General features: G+C 39.1%; 2 protein-coding genes and 1 non-coding gene across 5 annotated transcripts; 2 read left to right on the plus strand and 1 right to left on the minus strand.

Moving 5' to 3' along the window:
- The first annotated feature begins 403 nt into the window (after nt 1-403).
- On the plus strand, nt 404-14293 carry LOC149019574 (protein DEHYDRATION-INDUCED 19 homolog 3-like). Of its 3 annotated transcripts, none has more exons than XM_089153553.1 (6): nt 404-635; nt 748-917; nt 1018-1160; nt 1631-1708; nt 3703-3965; nt 13530-14293. In XM_089153553.1, the coding sequence occupies exons 2-6, from the start codon at nt 842-844 to the stop codon at nt 13639-13641; spliced, it is 672 nt and encodes a 223-aa protein (XP_089009679.1). In that variant the 5' UTR covers nt 404-635; nt 748-841; the 3' UTR covers nt 13642-14293. The 3 variants fall into 3 exon arrangements, with proteins under 3 accessions (XP_089009679.1, XP_089009680.1, XP_089009678.1); XM_089153554.1 differs by having other exon boundaries at nt 404-541; XM_089153552.1 differs by having other exon boundaries at nt 404-917.
- Nucleotides 14294-15667: 1374 nt separating this feature from the next.
- On the plus strand, nt 15668-17017 carry LOC149019575 (F-box/kelch-repeat protein At3g23880-like). Its single transcript, XM_089154109.1, has one exon. It carries the CDS (start codon nt 15668-15670, stop codon nt 17015-17017), a length of 1350 nt encoding a protein of 449 aa, XP_089010235.1.
- Nucleotides 17018-18229: 1212 nt separating this feature from the next.
- On the minus strand, nt 18230-18395 carry LOC149019576 (U1 spliceosomal RNA). Its single transcript, XR_016173223.1, has one exon. It is a non-coding gene; the product is annotated as a U1 spliceosomal RNA (small nuclear RNA).
- Between the last annotated feature and the right edge of the window lie 2529 nt (nt 18396-20924).

Raw genomic sequence — 20924 nt, forward strand, 5'->3', positions numbered from 1 at the left:
AAAGAAAGTTTGATACTGAATGCTACAAACTTCTAATCAATATTCTATGTAAAACTAAACAGAGAAGAACTTCAATAACACTATGAAAAATGACTCAGTTTCTATATAAAGTTATATACTAATTTATTGTAAATTAATGTGATTATTGTTTTGTGTGTTCTTAGTCTGTCTCTTACGTAAAATATGAGTAAAAGAGCTTATCTGCTTCCCCGACAGAGAGGTGATTTGGAACTATAAAATTGTTATAAAATTGTTGTTCCGTACCTAAAGCGAACTTTCTACCAAAAAAAAAATTAATTAAAGGTACAACAGTGTGGTAGTTAGGGGCGTTTCCGATATTTCCTGGAGTCCGTGGTCAATAAATTTTAGGCCTCAGAGGTTGGTTCGATTGTGATTGGGCCTTCAAATCTGATCATTCTCAAGAGGAAGAGGAAGAGGAAGAGCGAGAGAGAGAGAGAGAGAGAGAGACTAAAGACAACGAAGGTCAGGTCAGGTCGGTGGGAAATCGAAGGACGAATCTCAGGAACTCCGCTCAGGATCAGTGGGTTCGCTACTTTACACACACACACGCTCAGTAATTTATTCGCTTTCTCATTCCCTTTATTTTCTAGAAGAAAAGCAAGCAAAGATAAAAGGTCACAGAACAGCTTTTCTTTCTCTTTCTTCTCCTTTTTCTCCTGTTCTATATATTAGGGTTTTCGGGTTTTCCGATCACCGACTCACTCCTTTACTCACTTCGAATGGTAGTTTAAGGTGTGAGTCATTTGAGCAAGTCTTGCGGTATTAAAACCCAGAAGAGTTCGGATTAGAAGAAATATTCTGAATCTTTCAGTTCAGACCTATGGAGCCTGATTCCTGGAGTGGTCGTCTCTCTGCTGCCTCAAAACGTTATCAAGCAGCTCTACAATCGCGTTCTGGTAAGTGTTTCATTGAAGAAAAAAAAGGCACTTTTTGAAGGACTTTTGCCTTATGTTTCGATTGTATGATTTTCTTGTAAAATTGGACCATTTGGTGTAGATCTTTACATGGGTTTTGAAGAGAATGATGGAGATGAAGATACACGGGTAGAGTTTCCATGCCCGTTCTGCTCGGAGGACTTTGATATCGTTGGTTTGTGCTGTCATATCGATGAAGATCATCCGCTTGAGTCGAGGAATGGGGTATTCATCAATTTCTTTGTGATTTTCTGCTATTTGGGGGGGGGGGGGGGGAGTTCTCAGAAAACTCTCAGTCAATTTCAGTTGAGGTTGTAATTGCTCACAGCATCGGGATTTCTTTTTATGTGAAATGGGGGAGGCATATAGTTTTTAGCTAAGTGGATTTGTTTGAATGGAACATAAGTTAGTTTATACGGAATAATTTTTTTAAGGGGGAAAATTCTAGATGAGTTAATTTATCACCGGGACAAAGATAAAAGGAAATACAAAATTCTGACCTTTGGGTGGGGTAAGATTAAATATGTTCAATGGTCCTTTAGTTGGCAGAATTATATGCTGGTGGTCTTTGGTTGTAACTCAAATCAGTGGGGTTTCACCTGGCGAAAGTAAATTAGGAATTAATTTAATCTGCATGTGTTTTTTTATTTTCTCTTCTTCCTGTTCTCACAGTTGGGAATTTCTCGTGTTTGTAGGTATGCCCAGTTTGTGCGATGAGGGTGGGAATGGACATGGTTGCACACATAACTATGCAACATGGGCACTTTTTTAAGATATCCTTTTTATTTTGTTAGCTGCTGCAGATTTTGGTTCAATGGATATTTTTAATCATATTCCTTTATTTAGTTTTTGGTGGTTGTTATATGTCGTGCTTGTCCATACCATATCTCTGCCTAAAATTGCAGTGTTAAATGCATTATGATATTTGAGGTTTCAGATTTAGTTAAACATACCATGATAACATGGTAGAAAAGGCATATGATAGAGTCCCCAGAGAGATCATTTGGCAAATCCTAAGGAAGAGAGGAAGCTCAAGTAATTCCATGGAGATAGTTGAAGATAAGTTTAAGGATACAGTGACAAATGTTAGAATTGCAAAAGGGCAAAGTAATGACAATTGGGTTACACCAAGTAAAGGGGTTAATGATAATATAAAGGGTTAATTGCAAAGTTGGAGCTATGGAGATCAACTTGAAATCAAAAGTTTTTGAAATAAGAATAACAAAAACAAAACATATTATTTCTAACTTCAGTCTAACTATGAGAAACAATGAGATTCTGAGACTTTAGGATCAAGATATAATGCAAAGTAAATATTTTAGGCACTTGGGCTCTACCATTAACAATGATAGTGATATCGATAACGATGTGTCTTGAAGGATCAAGCTAGGGGATGTTGAAGTAGAGAGGTGCTTCGGTTGTGTTATGTGACAAATGTATGCCTGTTCAGCTTAAAGGAAAATTCTACAAGACATTTATCAGACCCACTATGATTTATGGGGTAGAATGTTGGGCAATCAAGAGGGAGCCAGATAAGTAAAATAAGCGTAGCAGTGATGAGGATGTTGAGGACAATGTGTGGGAAGAATAGGAGAGATGGAGTGAGGAATGTTTATATTAGATCTGACTTAGTTATTGCACTAATTCAAGAAAGTTAAGAGAATGTCGCTTGAGGTGGTATGGGCATGTCAAAGGAGGCTGTTAGAGGAACCTATAAGAAACAGTGATTTGATGCTACACGATTGAGCTAAAAGAGGTAGTGTGGGCAAAATTGACTATTGAAGTAGTAGGGATATGAATTTACTAGGACTACACACCCATAATTGTGCTGATAGAGCTGTCTGGAAGACTAGGTTACTATGTGGCTGATCCCATATAAAAAGATATTCTTAAAATGCTACCTTGACTGGGTCTCCTAGTTATCTTCATACATGCATAAACTTATGGTGGTTATTTATCTAGTCTTTCTTACTTAACCCCTAAGTTTAATCCATGTAGCCCACCCCATTGAGTTGGTATAAGGTTATTGTTGTTGTTGTTGAACAAAGTAGATGACACTACCCTTTCTCTGGGTCAGGGTGAGCAGTTTATACTATTTTTTATTGTTTCATGAATACAATGGTTTTGGGATCAGCCTAAGGTAGGACACTTTTTTCTACATACTTCAGTTAACTATCAGGAAATGCTGTATCAAGAATCTTTAGCAATCAAAATTAGTTATTTGCTAGCATGAAGTGTGTAGAAATGAATACTGCAGTTCATCATGACTCAGTTAAGTGTTTAATGCATTTATATTTGCATAATGTACAATGTTGGTTGAAGTAAGGTCAATCACCTTTTCTTTTGGTTGGAGTAAAGAATGGAGGCAATCTCAATTGGTTTTATGAAGATTGAGTCAGCTAAGATACAGGATTATGCCAGCCTCAAGGACTTGGCTTGTGTCTGTCTCCTGGCCCCCTAACTTTTCTGCTTTATTTAAATATAGGAATCCTTGTAGCTAATGTATTAGAAAACTGATCCTGCATAGTTTTTTATTTCTGTAGTCCTCTTTCTAGTCTATTTTTGAGAAATTTCTTGTACATATAAAGAGCACATTTTACCTCTCTCTCTCTCTGCCTCCCCTCTTCCTTTGTGAAGTTGTATGTTATTACAGATGATTCCTGCTTTTTATACCTCTATAACCTGTATGCTAGATGTTACAGTCCCATGTCTTCTTCAAATGGTCAATCTCATTTGTTAATGCTCTGAATTCCTCAACTAAAGCTACATGCAGCGTAAGAGGAGGTTCCGAAGAGGTGGATCCCATTCAACCCTTTCTTTATTAAGAAAGGAATTGCGAGAAGGGAATTTACACTCCCTTCTTGGAGGTTCTTCGTGTGTGGTTTCGTCCTCTAATACAGCTCCTGATCCGTTGCTCTCCTCATTTATGTCCAATCTGTCAATTGGTGATGAATCTGAGCATGTACAAACTCATTCTTCAGCTGAAGCAACCTCTGCCAGGAAAAGTTCAGAGGAGACCATGCTAGAAAGGTATTAGCTGCTGCTACTGTTAATCAAATTGGTTTTTTCTGTCTGCTTTTGTGGTGAGCTGATACCCAGTTGTTACATTATATATTCTTCCATTTTGATAATTGCATTACCTAGATGACTTTATCAATATATCATGGTTGCAGATGACTCTTAAAAGTATAATTAAGTTGCGATTCGTAGGTGTCAATGACATCATCATTTTGTATGAGTGTTGACCTTAAGCATACTAGTCTTAACCTTATGTACAACCTCCATTAAAGACCTGTTAGTCTTTGGTTGATCTTATTTCCATGTGTTTGAATTAATTAATTAATTTTTATTTTTTTAAGTTGAGTTTAGGGGAAAATTTAGACCATTTGTCTGTAAGTGATTTTGGGAAAAGTTTCATATTGCTTGTCTTATGCTTGGAGAAATACCCAGCCTAAAAGCTTAAGCTAAAAGATGGAGAGGCCCAACTGATATCTAAAGTCATCTAAAGTCCTAGAGCTAGACAATGTGGGATCAAGGGGTGCTACCGTGGGAGTCGGGAGTTGGCATTGTGGGAGAGAGAGAGACGGTGTAGAGGCCAGAGAGCGGGAGAGAGATTAGAGGATATAGAGAGACAGAGGGGGAGAGAGAGAGACCAAAGTTGCAGGCTTGCAGCAGAGGTGTCTCCGTCATCAGAGTTGGAAAAGGACTCTAAGTCTCTGACGGTGGGACTATGGGAGAGAGACAATGCAGAGGCTAGAGAGTTTGAGAGTAGGAGAGAGATTAGAGGGCGTGGAGAGGAGAGAGAGAGAGAGAGAGAGAGAGAGAGAGAGAGAGAGAGAGGGGGAGGGGGAGGGGGGATGCGGGTTCCCGGCTTGCCCTGCGTCAATGGGAGTCGGATCGGACTGATGCCCTCGCCCGACATCATCGTCATGGCCCTTTTTTTTTGCGGCGTTTTGTTGGGCCGGCCCTCCGCCGGTAGAAACACTCAGTTTTGGCATCCAACAGCACCAGGGGCAGCCGAACTCATACCGTCGGCAGAACAATCTTCATTTTTGCTGGTTTGGCGATAAATAGCCGATTTTTCGGCGAAATCTCTCTTACATAATGTACCATGTGTGGGATTATTGTAAGTATTTGCCCCTCATGTGGTGCCTTTCCTTTGTGTGGCAGTCCACATGGGCATGTGTGACCCATCTTTTTGGTGGTGTGGCACATAATGTAGCTTCCTCAATAACTTTGATCCTCTGGTACCATGTTAAATCTACTTTTCCCAACAGCCCGAGCTGTTAGGCAAGAGCAACACAGGTATATATCAGCATCACCCCATTTGTGTAAGCTCACACATGCATGGATCTGCATGTGACATAACCAATGGGTCACCAGCATGTGGCAGTTAGGATACATGCATAGGGGCACACCACCCTACTCTTATGAGGACGCAATTCCCTGGCCCAATATCATTTTGAAGTAATTAGCACAACATCTTGCTATTAGGAGGGAAGTCCCAACCGCCCAACTGAGGTATGAGATAATTCAATGTCACATGAGATTATTCCCTGCACTACCATCTATTCATTTGAAGGATTTTAATGGGTTAACAAGAAATTGTGATATGAAGAAATAGATATTCAGCTTCTTTGATAGAGATGTGCTTGATGTGGAGGTTGGTTCAGTCATTCGATGTCCTACAAGACAATGAATAGGAACTTGTGCATATTGGATTATGGATATTCTTTTGTATTTTAGGAAACTAAATAAAGTAAGCATGGTATACTGAAAGCTTTGCTCTCCTAAAACCTAGACCTCTCCTCTTGTGCCATTGTGTGCCATACGTGTTGGAAGAAGGCAAGGGATGCAACAGTGGCTGTCCAAGGGCGTGGTAAGTTGACATTTGATGGGTAGAGGAGTGGTGGAATAATGATTCAATGGCTGACACAAACATAACTAAGGTTAAGAAGAACCAGGGCCAAACTTGTGCTACGGTCTATTAAATTTATTGTTGTTCTTTAATACTTATTAGCCAGAAAGCAGGAGTTGGAATTTGAGTTAATCTTGTACCCGGCTTCAGAATATGATGAGAACCCCCCCCGGGCGCGGGTACATGCATTTAATCAACGGTTCAGCGGATTGATGAAATTTGATTTGTTTATCTGAATTGCGTGTTCCTTCCCCTCTATGATTGTTATCCATCTTTGCTTGCTGGTGTTCTTCCAATCTTCATTTCCATCATTCTCGTAGTTGCTTATTCTTTTTTCTAATTTCCTAGTTGCATTTCAAAAATTTTATTTGCATTTCCTGTTGCTGTTGGTACTAGGAGTCCATGAGATTTGTTAAATTCACAGCATAACTTAAATATTTAAGAAGAAGTTTTCTAGTTTCTACCATATTAACCACTGAGCTACCCCCCCCCCCCCCCCCCCAAAAAAAAAAAAAAAAAGTTGTTTTTTGGGGAAGATGAACCATGCACTGTTGTAGTCATCCTCTTTGCCAGTGTTTTCCTCCCCTTTGATTGGTTGATGAATCTTTAGTTCATTTTTTTTTGCGTGTATATTCTGGATTGGTAATCTTTTTATGATTACAGAAGCTCCATGGTTTCCATCTTTGCCAATTGCTGATATGATTCTGTTGAACTTCAACAAAACTCTGATGTGAGAGACTGCTACTAAATCATTGAACTCCTTCATTTAAATTGAGAGACTTAATGCGGAAGCTGAAGCCTCAATTGATGGCCAATTTGCCAAGATCTCCAGAATGGAACCAACAAAAGAGGGCCTCCCTCGGTGAATAACATAACAAAACAGGGTTTTAGTTGGTGTTAGGTCCCTGGGAGGAGGCCATGTGGAGGGGGGAGAGAGAGAGAATTAGGGTTAGTTGAAGGATAATAAATAGAGGGACAATTGAGTGGAGAGGGATATCGAATGTTTGATGGGAGTTTTCTTGGGCAGCCGTAGGCTGAGGGACACCTCTGGGTGTGGGGGTGACTGGCACCATTTAAATCAGTTCTATCTTGTTACTTTCTGGTATTTCTGTATTGATTTTGGGAGGTAATAGTAGGGTTTTATCAACTGCTCCAATTGATAAGACCCTACTAATATCTTAGAAAATCAATACTAAAATGCAAGAAATAACACTGATAAACTGGTTTTAATGGTGCCAGTCACCCCCACACCCAGAGGTGTCCCTCAGCCTACAGCTGCCCAAGAAAACTCCCATCAAACGTTCGATATCCCTCTCCACTCAATTGTCCCTCTATTTATTATCCTTAAACTAACCCTAATTCTCTCTCTCTCCTCCACATGGCCTCCTCCCAAAGTCCTAACAGTTGGCTTAAAAGGGTTTTTTGTTTAGGCTGTTAGGGTAGAGTGTTTGGGCTGGGAGAGACTAGTGGACCGAGATTGGATCTTTGCAAAGATCTGATAAAGAATTAGTGGTTCTGTAACATTTATGGGCTGAGGGAATGAGGAGTTAAAGGTCAAAGAGCTTATGGGAATAGTCCGAAATTTGGTTTTTTCCCTAGGCTGAGATGAAATCCGAGGGCCGGAATTCTTGCCCTTAGTTGTGACCAGACCAGCCCAACCAACCTTTAAATTCCCAAATATCGCCCAAGTTCTGTGAGACTTCCTAGAACTCGAGCTCTATCTCCAGGTGAAATTTCAAAACACCCCCCCATCTCTAGTTGCCTCTTTCAAGCAATTTTTTCACTAAAATATCACCAGTCCTTCATCTTTCTTCACCTTTTTGCTGTTTGTTTGGGAATTTCGAGATTCAGAGTAGGATTTGTTCAAAACTCCCAAATGGTGGTGCATATGGTGGAGTTATGGATATGTCTATGGTGGTATGGGGGTAATGGATGTGTTGGAGCATTCAGGGGTTATGAGTATGGATATGGTGGAGTTATTGGGTTGGGGTATGGGGGGCCATCTGTTCATTCCAGTAGTATGTCTGCTTATGGGTGTGGGGATGGATTAGGTGCATCATTTGTAGACTCCATCTTTGGATATCTATGACACATTGACATCCAGTTGGGCCAATTTAGCCGTCATTCTCTTATAGTCCATTTCTTGATAACACATTCCCTTGGTTGGGATTTCTAGCTTAGGTTGATGATGCCATCTATAGAAGGATAGTGTTGGACTACCTGAACAAGTATTCCAAGATCAAGACATGGGACACTTTTGTCCAGTATTTAGAGCAATGGATCAGATCTTATGAGTACTACACATCTCGTGGGATGGATCCACTAAGGAACTCAACTTGGAATTGAGTGAAGATGTTTGTTGGGAGTTTCTTTTTGGTTATTTACTTTGTGGGTATTGTATTTGTAATTCTGTACGAAACATTAAACCGTTGAATACAATTTGTTCAATTTTACGAGACTTTGTATTTGTTGGAACCTCTCACGTATACTAACACTTGAATGGTAACTCTTCATTGGTTCTTCTTCTTTTTTTTTTTTTTTAAACCAAAATTCCTTTGCCATTGTGTTCTTTATGCTTTAAATAGGTTGTATGCAATAACCCAGATTATTTAAAAAAAAACCCCTTGAAAACAGGGTCGAAACCAAGGATCAACATGTCCTGGAAAATTTCCAAGTTTTGAGTGAGATGGTCAAAATTTCGACCTCGTCTGTTTTTCAAGGATGGTTGGCCAACCTTGAAACCGAGATTTCCGTACTTGCTTAGGGGCGTCCTTTTGGGCTTCATTAGAATGAAGATAGGGGCTAGCTTTTGTGGCAGTGGGCAAAACTACTAGGCGGAAGTGTTGGAAGAAAATTGTAGGTTGAATGGAGGTTTAGTTGTTGGACAGAGGGCTGGATTGTGATAGTGTAACTCTGGTTTGAAAGGCTCCAGCAATGGATCCAGTGAAGATGATAGAAGGTAAATTAATCTGGTATGAGAGGAAGATGATAGAATGTAATTAATTTGGATATGACTCCCTAGATTAGGCTTAGCATTAAGATATTACTCACCAGCATGCTTCCACGGTGGTGAAGGTAGCAGCTCAAAGCTAATTGCAAACAATGTTTAATAATCAAGAGCAAATTGCACCAGCACCTCAAAATGGAGGCCTTAAAGCATGACACCCCACTTTGTGTTTAAAAAACACAGACACCCCAAAATTAGATTTTTATTGGCAAATTTATCACTGAAAAACGTTAAATCACTGCTTATTTTCTTTCAATTCCAAAAATGTCTATAATAAATAGTGACTTAATAGTTTTCAGTGTCAAATTGGACTAATGTATCCAATGAAAATTCAATTTTGGGGTCTCTATGTTTTTAAACATAAAGTGGGGGTGTCAGTGCTTTAAGGCCTCCATTTTGGGGTGTCAGTGCAATTTGCTCAATAATCAATAATCAATAATCAGCCTTATTGTTGTTACCAATGCTGAGGGCTAAAGCCCTACAAACTCAACTTCAAATAGAAATAGAACTCCTAACTAATAGCTATTAGATAGCTAGACCTATAGAGATTTGCTATCTTCTGGGAGTTTGACTTCTTCTGGGAGTTTGACTAATTGATTAGAAACAAGTTAGAAGACCTTCCGCATTGGAGGCTAAAAGAAATGTAATCCAACCCTAGCTGCTGGGGTGGTGGTGGTGGTGGTCATATATATATATATATGTATATATTTAGAAAGAAATTGAAGTTACATTTTAAGAGCTTTCGTGAGCTTTTAAGAGCTTGTATGGGAATAGTTCTCTGTTTTGAAATCAATAGAATCTTAAATGCGATCAACATTAAATAGCAAGATTATTGGCCTTTCCAAATTGATAGATTAAGTGTGTTTGAGTTCTTCCAAGTTCTCATTGTGGATGGATACCATTTTTAGAGGGGTTTAGCTGGAAAATTTGTTTGGGGGTACGCAAAGGAACAAGCCGACAATTTTTGTTTTGGCTTTCTTTTTGTATAGATGCATGATGTAGAAATGCCCTGTACATATGCAACAAATTTGTAGAGGGGCTTAGGAAATGGTAGAGGCACAACTGGTAGAGGCACAACTGTAGACATGCCACTGCAAATCCTTCCTCTACAAAATAAAAAAATAAAAGGAAAAGACATGCCAAACTTTACATTTTTACCTTACTTGGGTTCCCCTAAAGATATAAAAAGAACTTAAGGAGGTTGGAGTAAAGCTCTTACCATATCAAAATCAAAATTTTATTGATGAAGAGAATACATTACATGAGCACTTTGGAATTCCTAAGTATCCTTAGTACTCAGGAAACTTGTATGATTTGTGACTCTGGATTTCACCCCCCCACCCCCCCCCCCCCAAAAAATAAAATAAAATTCCTATGCAGCTTTGTTCCTGCTTTGGGGGCCTATGAAGAGGCCTGTTAGAACTTAAACTCAAGGCATCAAAAGCCCAACAACTATATATCCCAACATTGGGCTAATTCTTTGGAAAAAAATAGCTAAATTGGTGGGAGGTTTGCATCACTAGTTGTAGACTTTGTAAATTTGAATGCTCGAAGTACCATACTTTTTAGTTTTTAGTGATATGTCACAGCCCGCCCAAATTTAGGGTCATTGGCGTAGTTTATAAGGGCCACTTTGGCCTAGTTCGAGAAAATTCTTGTTGGGGTAAGACTAGCCCATTATCTAGAAGATCCTAGCACTAAGGGGAAGACTAGAAAGATCTAGCTTCTAAAATTCTTTCCAAAAGTATCTAAGACCTAGAAAGTTCTCCACCGTTGGATGGATCACACTTGTACATATCATTAGCATTCATTGTATAGTAGAAAGCTATAAATAGGAGGGCCGCATTGTGTAGAGGCATCAAGCAATTGAGCCCAAAGCGTGCGTGTTCTCAAGCAATAGAAAACTTCATTCTCTCAAAAACTCTTCCAATTCTCTCCTCACTCTGTTAAGGTGTTGAAGGTTAACTTAGTACTAGTTGGGTGCTAAGTGGTGCAGTTGGCTTAGTGAAAGACTAAGGCCATGATTGGTATCAAAGTTTCGGTTGCGCCATTCATGGTTCAAGATCCCGCTCTCGGGCGAGATCTTGCCCCTTCCAAAAACCGAGATCTCGGTCAAGATATATGTTCTTTTTTTTTTGGGCCAACTCGATTGCCCATCTCGGTGGGTTTTAGGGCTCAAACTTGGTAGATAATCTAGTTTAGGCCTTCTGAATATGTTGGTGGCCTTAGATTTGTGAGAAAACAACCCTAAATATGAGTTCTAAATGTATCCTAAGTGTGAAACTGAAATGCTTTAGGATTGGAGAACGCAAGGTTATACATCTAGCATAGAACCTTTAAGGCATATAAATGAAAAACAAGTGTATCAAATACATCAAATAACTTAAATTTCATCAAAATTCCATCCATTTGAGTGTCACAAGAGAATTGAATAATACAATTATACAACCATTAGAAGTTGTATTTAAGTCATAACTCAAGTTCATAAGACAAGCATAGAATGATTGATCTTCCTTTGGTGTTGTAGATGTGCTAAGAATTCGTGGTGTCCGGTCCCATCGAGTCTAGTTAGTTATCAAGACCCTAGATCTGTTTTTATTTATCTTTTTATTTGGATCATTATCTTGTGCTTTATTGAAGAGTCCTTGTCTGGGTGTGATTCCTAGTTGTTTTGGAATTCTCTAGTTTGAGTCCTTTTTATTAGGACTCCATATCTACTCTTAGAATCTTAATTGGATCTCTCTAGAGTAAGTTAGGATAAAGTCCTTGTTTATGGGAGAAGTTGTTAGTCAAGTCAGAGTCCTAATTAGAATTAGAAAGTCAGGTGGAAGTCAATCGTCTGAGTCTTAGTTTGTTTCTTTTGAGGCTATAAATAAAGCTTCCATTCTTTGTAAACACAAGTTGTTGAATTGATTAATAAAATTGAGAGTTTGGGGGATACAAGTCGTGGGCTTCCGTGGGAGCTCTGCGGCAGCTTTGTGAGGTGTTCTTCAACCATTGTCTTCAAGCTACAGCAGTCTTCCCTTAACTCCAGCAGCAATTCAACAACTCTAGCAGTCTTGTTCAATCGCCTAGTAAGTAAACAACACCCCAGCCCCTTCCTAATCCTCTCTCCTGTCTCCTAACCTACCCTGCAAGCTGCTCCCGCTCAGCAGCATACCCTGTCCTCCTTTAAGCCTATATTCCCTAAAGTACTTGCTGCTTCTTCTCCTATAGGATCACACCCTTCCCCTTCCCCTGTCCTACATTTAGCTCCATCAAATGCCCTTCATCCGTTAGGTTCTAAAATTTCTGCAATTCATCTTCAACTCTTGAAACCCTAAACCCTAGTCCCATTAGAACACACATCTCTCTCCAACCCCAACTCCAATCACCCTACCCTTTTAGGGTTAGCTTCCCCAACCCCTTAACCACACTTGATGCCGACCCCAGCCCATTCCAAGAACCCCAACCCCGTAGGACTCTTCAAACATAACCTAAATCTCAACTAGGACTGACTGAAACGTCTTAGAATTAGCCTGAAATTACAAAAATAGAAACGTCTGCCCTTATCCTGAGCCAACTGAAACCCTTAGGCATCAACTTCCCAACCCAAATTTCTATTATCGGTTCTGGAATGACAGTGCAGCAGTAAAGCCCTCCTACTCAGCCTTAAATCCCCTAAAACCTAAACCTATACTTGTCACCAGACCTGAAACTGCAATTACCATCATTATCTTAATCCTGAAAAGCCAAATTTCCTCAATCCTATGCCTATCCGTAACCTTTGCAAACACTAATCCCTTCAATAATCCTTCAATTTAAGGCACCTACAGCCCTAGAAGACGGCTGGCTCCCTGAGAGAGGATCCTAGAGTGAGGGCAACACCCTACAAGCTAAACCCTAGAATTTGGTTTATGTCAGGGAGACATGCAGATACATCAATTGGATCTGCATTATGCTTAAAATAAAGTAAACGGAATGGGTCTGCGGAAAGTGGAAACACATTCTTTGAGCAGTTCTTTTGATAGTTTGGGTCATAGCATCATGCAGTGTCCTCTTCCACTTGGAATCTTTATGGGCTGCAGCCTATCTTGTGTTTGTAGTTGTACTCGTTCCTCTGTATGGTGTTCTTTTTCTTTCTTTCTCTTCTAGAGGGTGGGCGTGGGGGAGGAGGTGTCGGTGTTTTAGCATCCTTTTTCTTAATTTTAGGGTGGGGGGATATTGAAGGGAAATTTGTGATGCCTCGCCATGATTGCTTATCTAATTGAAATCAGATGCCTAATTTTTTACTCTTGATGAGTTGATGTTATCCATTCTGATTTGGTGGTTTTGATTTGTTGTGCTGGTACAGCATGTTGTAGAAATGGGGTGCACGAACTGCACTCCCCATTATAAGTGATGGAACCAACTTTCCCATATCAAATCTGGTTGTTTTTCACCAAGACGTCTTTCTTGGAGCAACTGTTTTAGTGTCAAACCCTTCCCTCCCCACCCCACCCCACCCCACCCCGCCCTCTAGTGCTTCTACTTTGTCCTTGCTTGCTCTGTAACGAATGGTAACTCATTTGCTGGTGTGCTCCGCTTTGTTTTTTTCTTTTTAACCAAGATATGCTTGCTGCTCTCTTAAGTGCTTGCTATTCTGTCAATCTTATTGATCTGGATTTGATAGTAATTTCCCTTTTTACAGGAGTGTTCAGTCATCACCGCCCCTATCAGACAAGGAACAAGCCGAGAAGGTCAGGAAATGCAAGTTTGTAGAGGGGCTACTACTTTCCACGATTTTTGATGATGACTTATGAGTTTCTATGGTATCGCGGTTATTGAGTTATAGATTGGCGCGCGACAGGTCCACGGTTAATGGTGTGTATCGGTTGATGTATCTGGTTCTTAATGCAGGGAAGGGGATAAGAGAGAGCAATGTGATCTTATTTAGAGATGGAAGTAGTTAGCTTAAGAACTCTCATTTCGTTCTTATATTAGAAGCTATTGTCCATAAAGAGGGAAAAAACCGACTCAACCAATCTGTATAGGTCATTTCTGTTCGAACTTATGAGCTAATAAACTGGCATATTAACTTGTTTACACTACTTGGGTGTGAAGGTGGTGGCTTCGGTCATCTGTAGCCTCACTTAACTGGATGAAGCTCCCAGTAAAGTAAATAAAGATCTGGACCAGTTCCAGTTTTGCCTGGGTTGGATTTACCTTGTCTGTTTCTTTACCGCTTATACTGTGTTGGTGTAACAAAGAGGAATGTATTGGCTGATCAGATACAAGCTTTTTCAGTTTATGTTAGAGGGGTCTAGCTCAGGATTTAAAAACGGAATCACGGTGAATGTTGATCCCAGAATCCTACAGTACGCTCTAGATCAAAACTCAAAATTATGGTTTACCAGAAAAAGGGTTCTGAATTGCATCCAACACTTGCATTCTAATTTCTTGTAGTCTCGCACGGGTAAGGAAGAAATCCTATTCAGAGCAAGCTTTTCGATGTCCATGCCTGGGGAATGAATGAAGGGTTTGTGGGGATTTCATCGATGGCTCCTTTAATTTTTCTTGTTACCAAATTTAAGGCCCGAGTGATGCGTTATTTTTCATCTCTTTTCCTAAGGTTATCTTTCGAGCTTAGCAATGGAATTAGTGTTTTGCAAAAATCTGGTTCTCTAAGAGAAATTCTCATGAGGTTCGCTAGAGAGTGGCTTTTCCAAAGTGAAATTTGTGCTAGGAAAAGTATATAGGAAGTAGCAACCATGAATCAGAACAGTAAAAACTCTCTTAATCTCAATTAAATCACAACCATAACATTGCAGCTGGTTGGATCTGTTGCTATGGGGGAGGCATGCCTATTGTTGAGGCTGTTGAAGTTGTGGATGCCCGTGGAAATCATAATTGGCATCTCCCATAGATTATCTAGCTTTGTTTATACGATGCCATTATGGTTTCCACGAGGAAACTACTGCCATTGAGAAGATTGAAAGGGAAGAAAAACAAATTGCAGGGTTTTAGGATCAGTGGCTATGAAACCATGAAAGAATTTTAATATTTGGTTTTGAATGCTCAAGACATCATATTAGCTTGAGTATTGTATTTATAGTGTAATCAATTACATGAATAGGAAGTTGAGATATACAGGGAAACAAACTTAAACAGAATACCAACTCTTAAGTAACCAAGTGAAATATAATTCAAACTTTAAACTATAGAGTTTGTCTCTCACTCAAACTCTGGTTTATTACAGCAGGGGGAGGGGGTGTTGTGGTTTTTGGTGAGGTGTACGAAGAAAATTGTCATATAAGAGTTGTGTATGAAAAGGTAATCCAGTCATTATACTATTCCTAAGGACATTATGGTTGTTCACATAAAAAATTATGAGCAACCTTATTAATTTTGTAGTGGGTAAACTGTAGTTTTAGCACTAAAGCAGGGTGTACTCTCTTGGATGTGGACTCTTGGAGTGAGGATCTGATCACTGTAAGATGATGAGAATAAAAAAGGAAGAGGAAGCAGTTCACAGAAAAGAAAGACGTGAATATATAGATAACTCTCTTCCCATCCATATAGGAGACCGATCCCTCGTTAGACTTATTCAGGAAAGTTTTTGTTTCTCACTTGTTTTATTCAGGAAGTGTAATCCATGTCAAACTCAAATTCAAATTCAAATTGTAATTATCGTATCTTTTTGAAATCCTTATGCAATATTTATAAATACAATTAAATCGCAACCCAGAATTTGGGGTGTGAGAAAATCTTCTCAAAATCGATCTAGTTCCTTAGGTCGTCGTCCATTAAGAAAATTAAACTCGATCGAGGAGGAGGAGCGATAGATAAATGGAAGAAATCTCGTCGTCAGAACTGCCAACAGAAGTAACGGAAGAGATCCTTTCGAGACTACCAGTGAAGTCCTTGATGCGATTCAGGTGTGTATCCAAACCATGGAAAAGTTTATTTACTGATGCTAGTTTCATTGTTAAGCACATGAAGCGATCAACTGAGAAAAACCCATACCCAACTCACATGCTTGAGGAAAACCTCGGTTCCCTCTACTCCTCAAAGATTGAATCTTGTTTCAGCACTACTACTAGTACAACTAGTACTGATCAGATGAAAGGAGAATTAGGAGAAGAACAACATCACCATCATCATCGTCATCAGTTACTCGTCAAGGAATTGGGATTCCAATTTGTTAGGTTGGAAGCCTCATACGATGGCTTGGTGTGCTTAAGCTTTAGAAAGTCACCCATCAGTTATGACTTGAGCGTAGGGTTATTCAATCCAGCAACCAGAGAATTCCTTTTACTTCCACAACAAAAGGAAAGAACTTCCAGCCGTTCCAAATTCTACGGGTTGGGCCTTGATCCGATAACCAAGGAATATAAAGTGGTGAGGATTAGTGAGATTGACCGGCATGACGATACAGTATCGGCATCGGTCACGGTATATACAGTGAGTGATGACTCTCAGGAGTGGAGACACATTTGTCATCCTTTTCCTTATGGGATTATGATTCCAGGTTATAAAACATCCATTTGTGTGGGTGGATTTGTTCATTGGCTGGCCTTTAGAGCAAGTGAAGATCATGAAGACGATGATGACATGGGCCTTTATGTAATGGTGTCTTTTGATTTACACGAAGAAGTGTTCCAAGAGATGCCGCGGTTGCCTTTCTATCAGCCAGGCATGTGGCTTTGCCTTGGGTATCTAGGAGGGTATCTCACTGTATCTACTAGCCTCCTAAAGGGAATGAGAGGGGATTCGATCGAGTTATGGGTAATGAAAGAGTATGGAGTGAGGGAATCCTGGACCAAAGTTTTTAAGATGAAATTTCGTTTGCCTGAAACCATAAACATGATCTTCGCATCTTCTAGAGGGTTTTTCAAGGACGGTCATGAAATTTTGTTGATGGTTGGTACATCACAGCATCATACAAAGCCTATTTTGTGCAATACAGAGACCCAAAAGATTACAAAAATGAAGAGTAGTCAACGTTGTTGCAGCGAAAGACCCTATTTCTGTTCCTTTGCTACTTTTGTGGAGACACTAGTTTCTTTAAGACCGAAAGGGAAAAAGAAGCCAGCCAAAGCCAAAGCCAAAGCCAACCAAAGCCAGCCAGCCGCGAAGCGACCCCGACAAATTAAAAGCTACACAAAATTCATCCATTTAAATGAATCTACAGCTTAAATGTAAAGAGGGATATTGTTTATCGGCAACAGTTATGGAACTTGAAGCTGTCAGGGACAGCTAGCTTGACTTTAGGATACTTTTTGGGAATTTTAAATCTGAGGATTAACTCAAATTGTTTGCCAAGCTAACGGTTTTAGCTTTAAGAGGTTTTCAGTCTTCCCTTGATCCAATCTCTTGGTTGATTTTCTGGCCAAAGGAGCTCGGTGTTTGACTCTTTCTAGGTCTTGGTGGCATACTCCACCAATGTTCATGATTAATTTCTCTTTGTTATTATCTAGGTTTCTTGGCTTGAACAATTTATATAATGAAGTTTACTTTTTTTTTACCAAAAAAGAGAGAAAATAAGTGAATCTATAGTTAGTTTTATGGGCTAACCCAAACCTATGAATCGAACTTAATTGAAGCCGGTTTTTCTTTTCATTCCAATCCCTTTTGTCTTCGGTAACCACCACCATCGTTGGCGTGAGTTCCTTGGCATCCTCCAGGGTTGCCAATGATGCTATAGTTACTGGTGCCGGCTCTACAAAGCTTAAAGGTCTTGTATCACCCCTACTAAATGTGCCGCCTAGCCAATCGGTAATGGTAGCATCATCGGCAACGTGGGAGGATGCTTAGGAAATCACGCAAGCGACAGTGGTGGTTACCACCGAAGACGAAAGGGAAATATTTTTTGAATAGTTGAACTTGAAAGTTAATACCCCACATGCAAAATTCATCCAATTAATGAATCTACAACTAGTAGCCACCACTCCCACACAGAGCATATTGTCTCTAGTTTTACCTTAATGAATCTACAACTAGTAGGCAACCTACCACTCAAGACCACTACTTGCAACGAGGAGCAGAATTTTGTTAGAATTTGGCAATAGTTATTGGGAATTACTATTTGATAAGAATAAAAATTCGGAAACTATTTGTAAGAATGAATTAGTTACAATTTATTATTTGGACTTATTAAATTATTTAGAACATGAAACAAGACAAATTTTACCCAAGTTAGAATTGGTGGCAATAGGCTTTCAAATTGTTCCGAATTACTGGATCTTGATAAGGACATAAAAAAAGGAAGGACTCATTTGCAAGAATGAATTTAGCCTTTTATCCATCAATCTTATTCATAATCCGTGGACCATACATCTCGATCGAAAGAATCTATGAGGAACATTGAATTACAATGACAAAATTTTACACTTCAATGATTAAAATTGGCTAGGGGCTGCGTGAACGCGTACTCCGCTACCGCTGCCACAATTTATGACGTACACTCTCCCACTTGGGGAGATGTTAGGCGGGCACCCCTCCCAAGTACAATGGAGGTCACCAACATAGGCCATGACCCTTGTTGATCAGCCATTGACCCTGTTCAGGTAAGTATGTTCATCAAGCACAGCCTTCCCTTATTTATAAGCTTGTTTTCTTTGTCATCTTCGGCAGTTCATCGATGTGGGACTAAAACGAACACGCTGTTATACCGTATAAAAAAAGTAAATCTCTCTCTCTTAGAAGTGAACAGAGAAGAATGACTGATGCTGCAAGCGCTAGAGATGTCATGTGATCCGTCTTTAGAAATTAAAAGATAAAAAATTTGCATTGAGAATTATCTGAAGCTGTTTTTAACAGATTCTAGCTATCCTCAATCCTAACATCGACCTCGAGTGGGAATTCGATTAGAGATTGAGATCTGGAGAAGCTTCAAATTTGAAATGTCATACTAATTCCCTAGAGAGGTTAGTAGAGAAAATGAGTTGAACTTGCTTTGTACATTAGTTGTTCGATTCTTTGCTTCTGATACGTCAATCGTTGCAGATTCATAACCATATCGACTGATCCATTATCAAATAATGAAAATCATCTGTTACAGTTCAGGAGCAAAGTTGGAATCAAATTGCTCAACAATTAGGTTTCTCCAATGTCTCAGATCTTGTATTCGAAAATTTATCATTAAAGTTCATTTTCATATTATTCTTACAGCCTAAATTTAGATTTTGAATGTGAGGCAAAGTAAAGGAGAAAAATGTGTATCTAGATAATATTGGATTTAATTTGTACTTATAGCAATATTTCATGCATGCCAAAATTGCATGACTATCACACATAATTAAAATGACCTTGAATTGTTGTTTTAACGAAACATATCTTGCATTACCATCGCAGGTTGTTAAGTTGGTAAAATCAACACTCTCAATGGAGAGGTCATAGGTTTGGTCTGCCTACGGTATATTTTGTAATACTCTCATCCCCAACATAAATAAAATCTCTGATTTTTATAAATGAATGAAATTTAAAAATAGGGATAAATTTGGTATTTACTTTATTTTTTATAAATGAGGATAGTACCATCTTTTTATTTTTTAATTTTAATGAAAGAAAAATAGACATTACATATCCAAACTTAACATCACTTTATACCATTAGAACGGGGGGCAACTGCAAATTTGTAAAAATCGAAGTTTGATGGTAATAAAACCAAACTATATAGGGCAACAGGATAATATTTAACGGGGACTATATTCATATACATTATCAAATCGGTTGCTCAAGGTCATAATAAGGCTAGGTTGGGTAGGTCGGAGAGGAAGATTGATGTTTCTACCTTTAAAATTTATCATGCAACGAATGAGAGAGGATTAAACTCCTCACCTCTTCTTTTTTCCTTTTTGTTGAAAACCTCACCTCACCATTTTCCAAATTGCCTTTTTCTATTCACTGAACTTTGTGATTAATCTGAAATTTTTCTGTTTTTCTAGGGTGTGGATCATATGGAGTTACAACCACAAATTATGTGAGGCTTACAAGTAAAAAACAATAAAACATATTAAAAAAAATCACCCTAGCCCTGTAGGCCCCCCTATAATTCGTGGTCAGCAGCCGTTGAAAGAGACGATCCGGACTCTTTTTCCTATTGGGGATGGAGTGGTGCCAGCGATAAGTCCGGATTACCTCCCGGTGAGGAGGAGCATATACTATTTTTGTAAGGCTTTTTCACCACAAATTAGAGTGGACCCATATAGGACTCACGGGAAGTCCCATTTTTAAATTTCCTCACGGGAGGTCCCATATATATAGTGTCATACAAATACAAGAATATAAAATACAAAACTAATCAGTTGTGGCCCTAGTCCCACCCAACAGTTTTTTTTTTTACGTTTTCACCACAAATCAGAGTGAACCCATATAGGACTCACGGGAGGTCCCATTTTTAAATTACCTTTATTATTTTTAATCGGTGTGGTCCCCGGTCCAACCCAAGTTTTTTTTTTTTTTTTTTTTTTTTTTTTTTTGAGGATTTGTCAGGGTTGATCCGGACTCCTGGATGATTCCCTATATAAAAGCGCTAGTGACTTCAAAATTCCCAATACCTTAGACAACTGAAAGTGCAATCTCATCTGTATGTTACGGTTGAAGTGCTTGAAACATGCTCTCTGTTGAGCCAGTATGACTGCTCTCTCTTCTTTCACCATTGCAGCTTCTTTGCCAATGCAGTTTCACTGCTACCGATGAACTGGAAGTTACACTAACGAATTCTTCAATTAAAATTCGGATCACCTCGCATCTATAATGCTACCTTCAGTCTTGCACACTACACATTCATGTGGAGATTCTATTTCAAAAACCTGAACAGGTGAATCCTCCTTGAACGCTTCCTGTACAAGCTCGAAGGCGACCTCGTCGTAAACCATCCAAATATTTAGAAATAGAAATTGTAATCCAAATTCACATATTACATTTCAGTAAAATATCTCTTACATTCTTAGTACTCATGCAACTTTTTATTTTATCGTTTTTAATCAATCATATTAACTATCTTCCAACAAATCCAGCTGAATTAGTGCCAAAAGATCTCCAAATCATATAAGAATTTCTTGCATACAATCCTAGATCACAGTTTTATTAATAATCATGA

Source organism: Hakea prostrata, chromosome 4 (genome assembly GCF_041222555.1).
Source record: "Hakea prostrata isolate BN-2017 chromosome 4, UWA_Hpros_2, whole genome shotgun sequence".
Lineage (NCBI taxonomy): Eukaryota > Viridiplantae > Streptophyta > Magnoliopsida > Proteales > Proteaceae > Hakea > Hakea prostrata.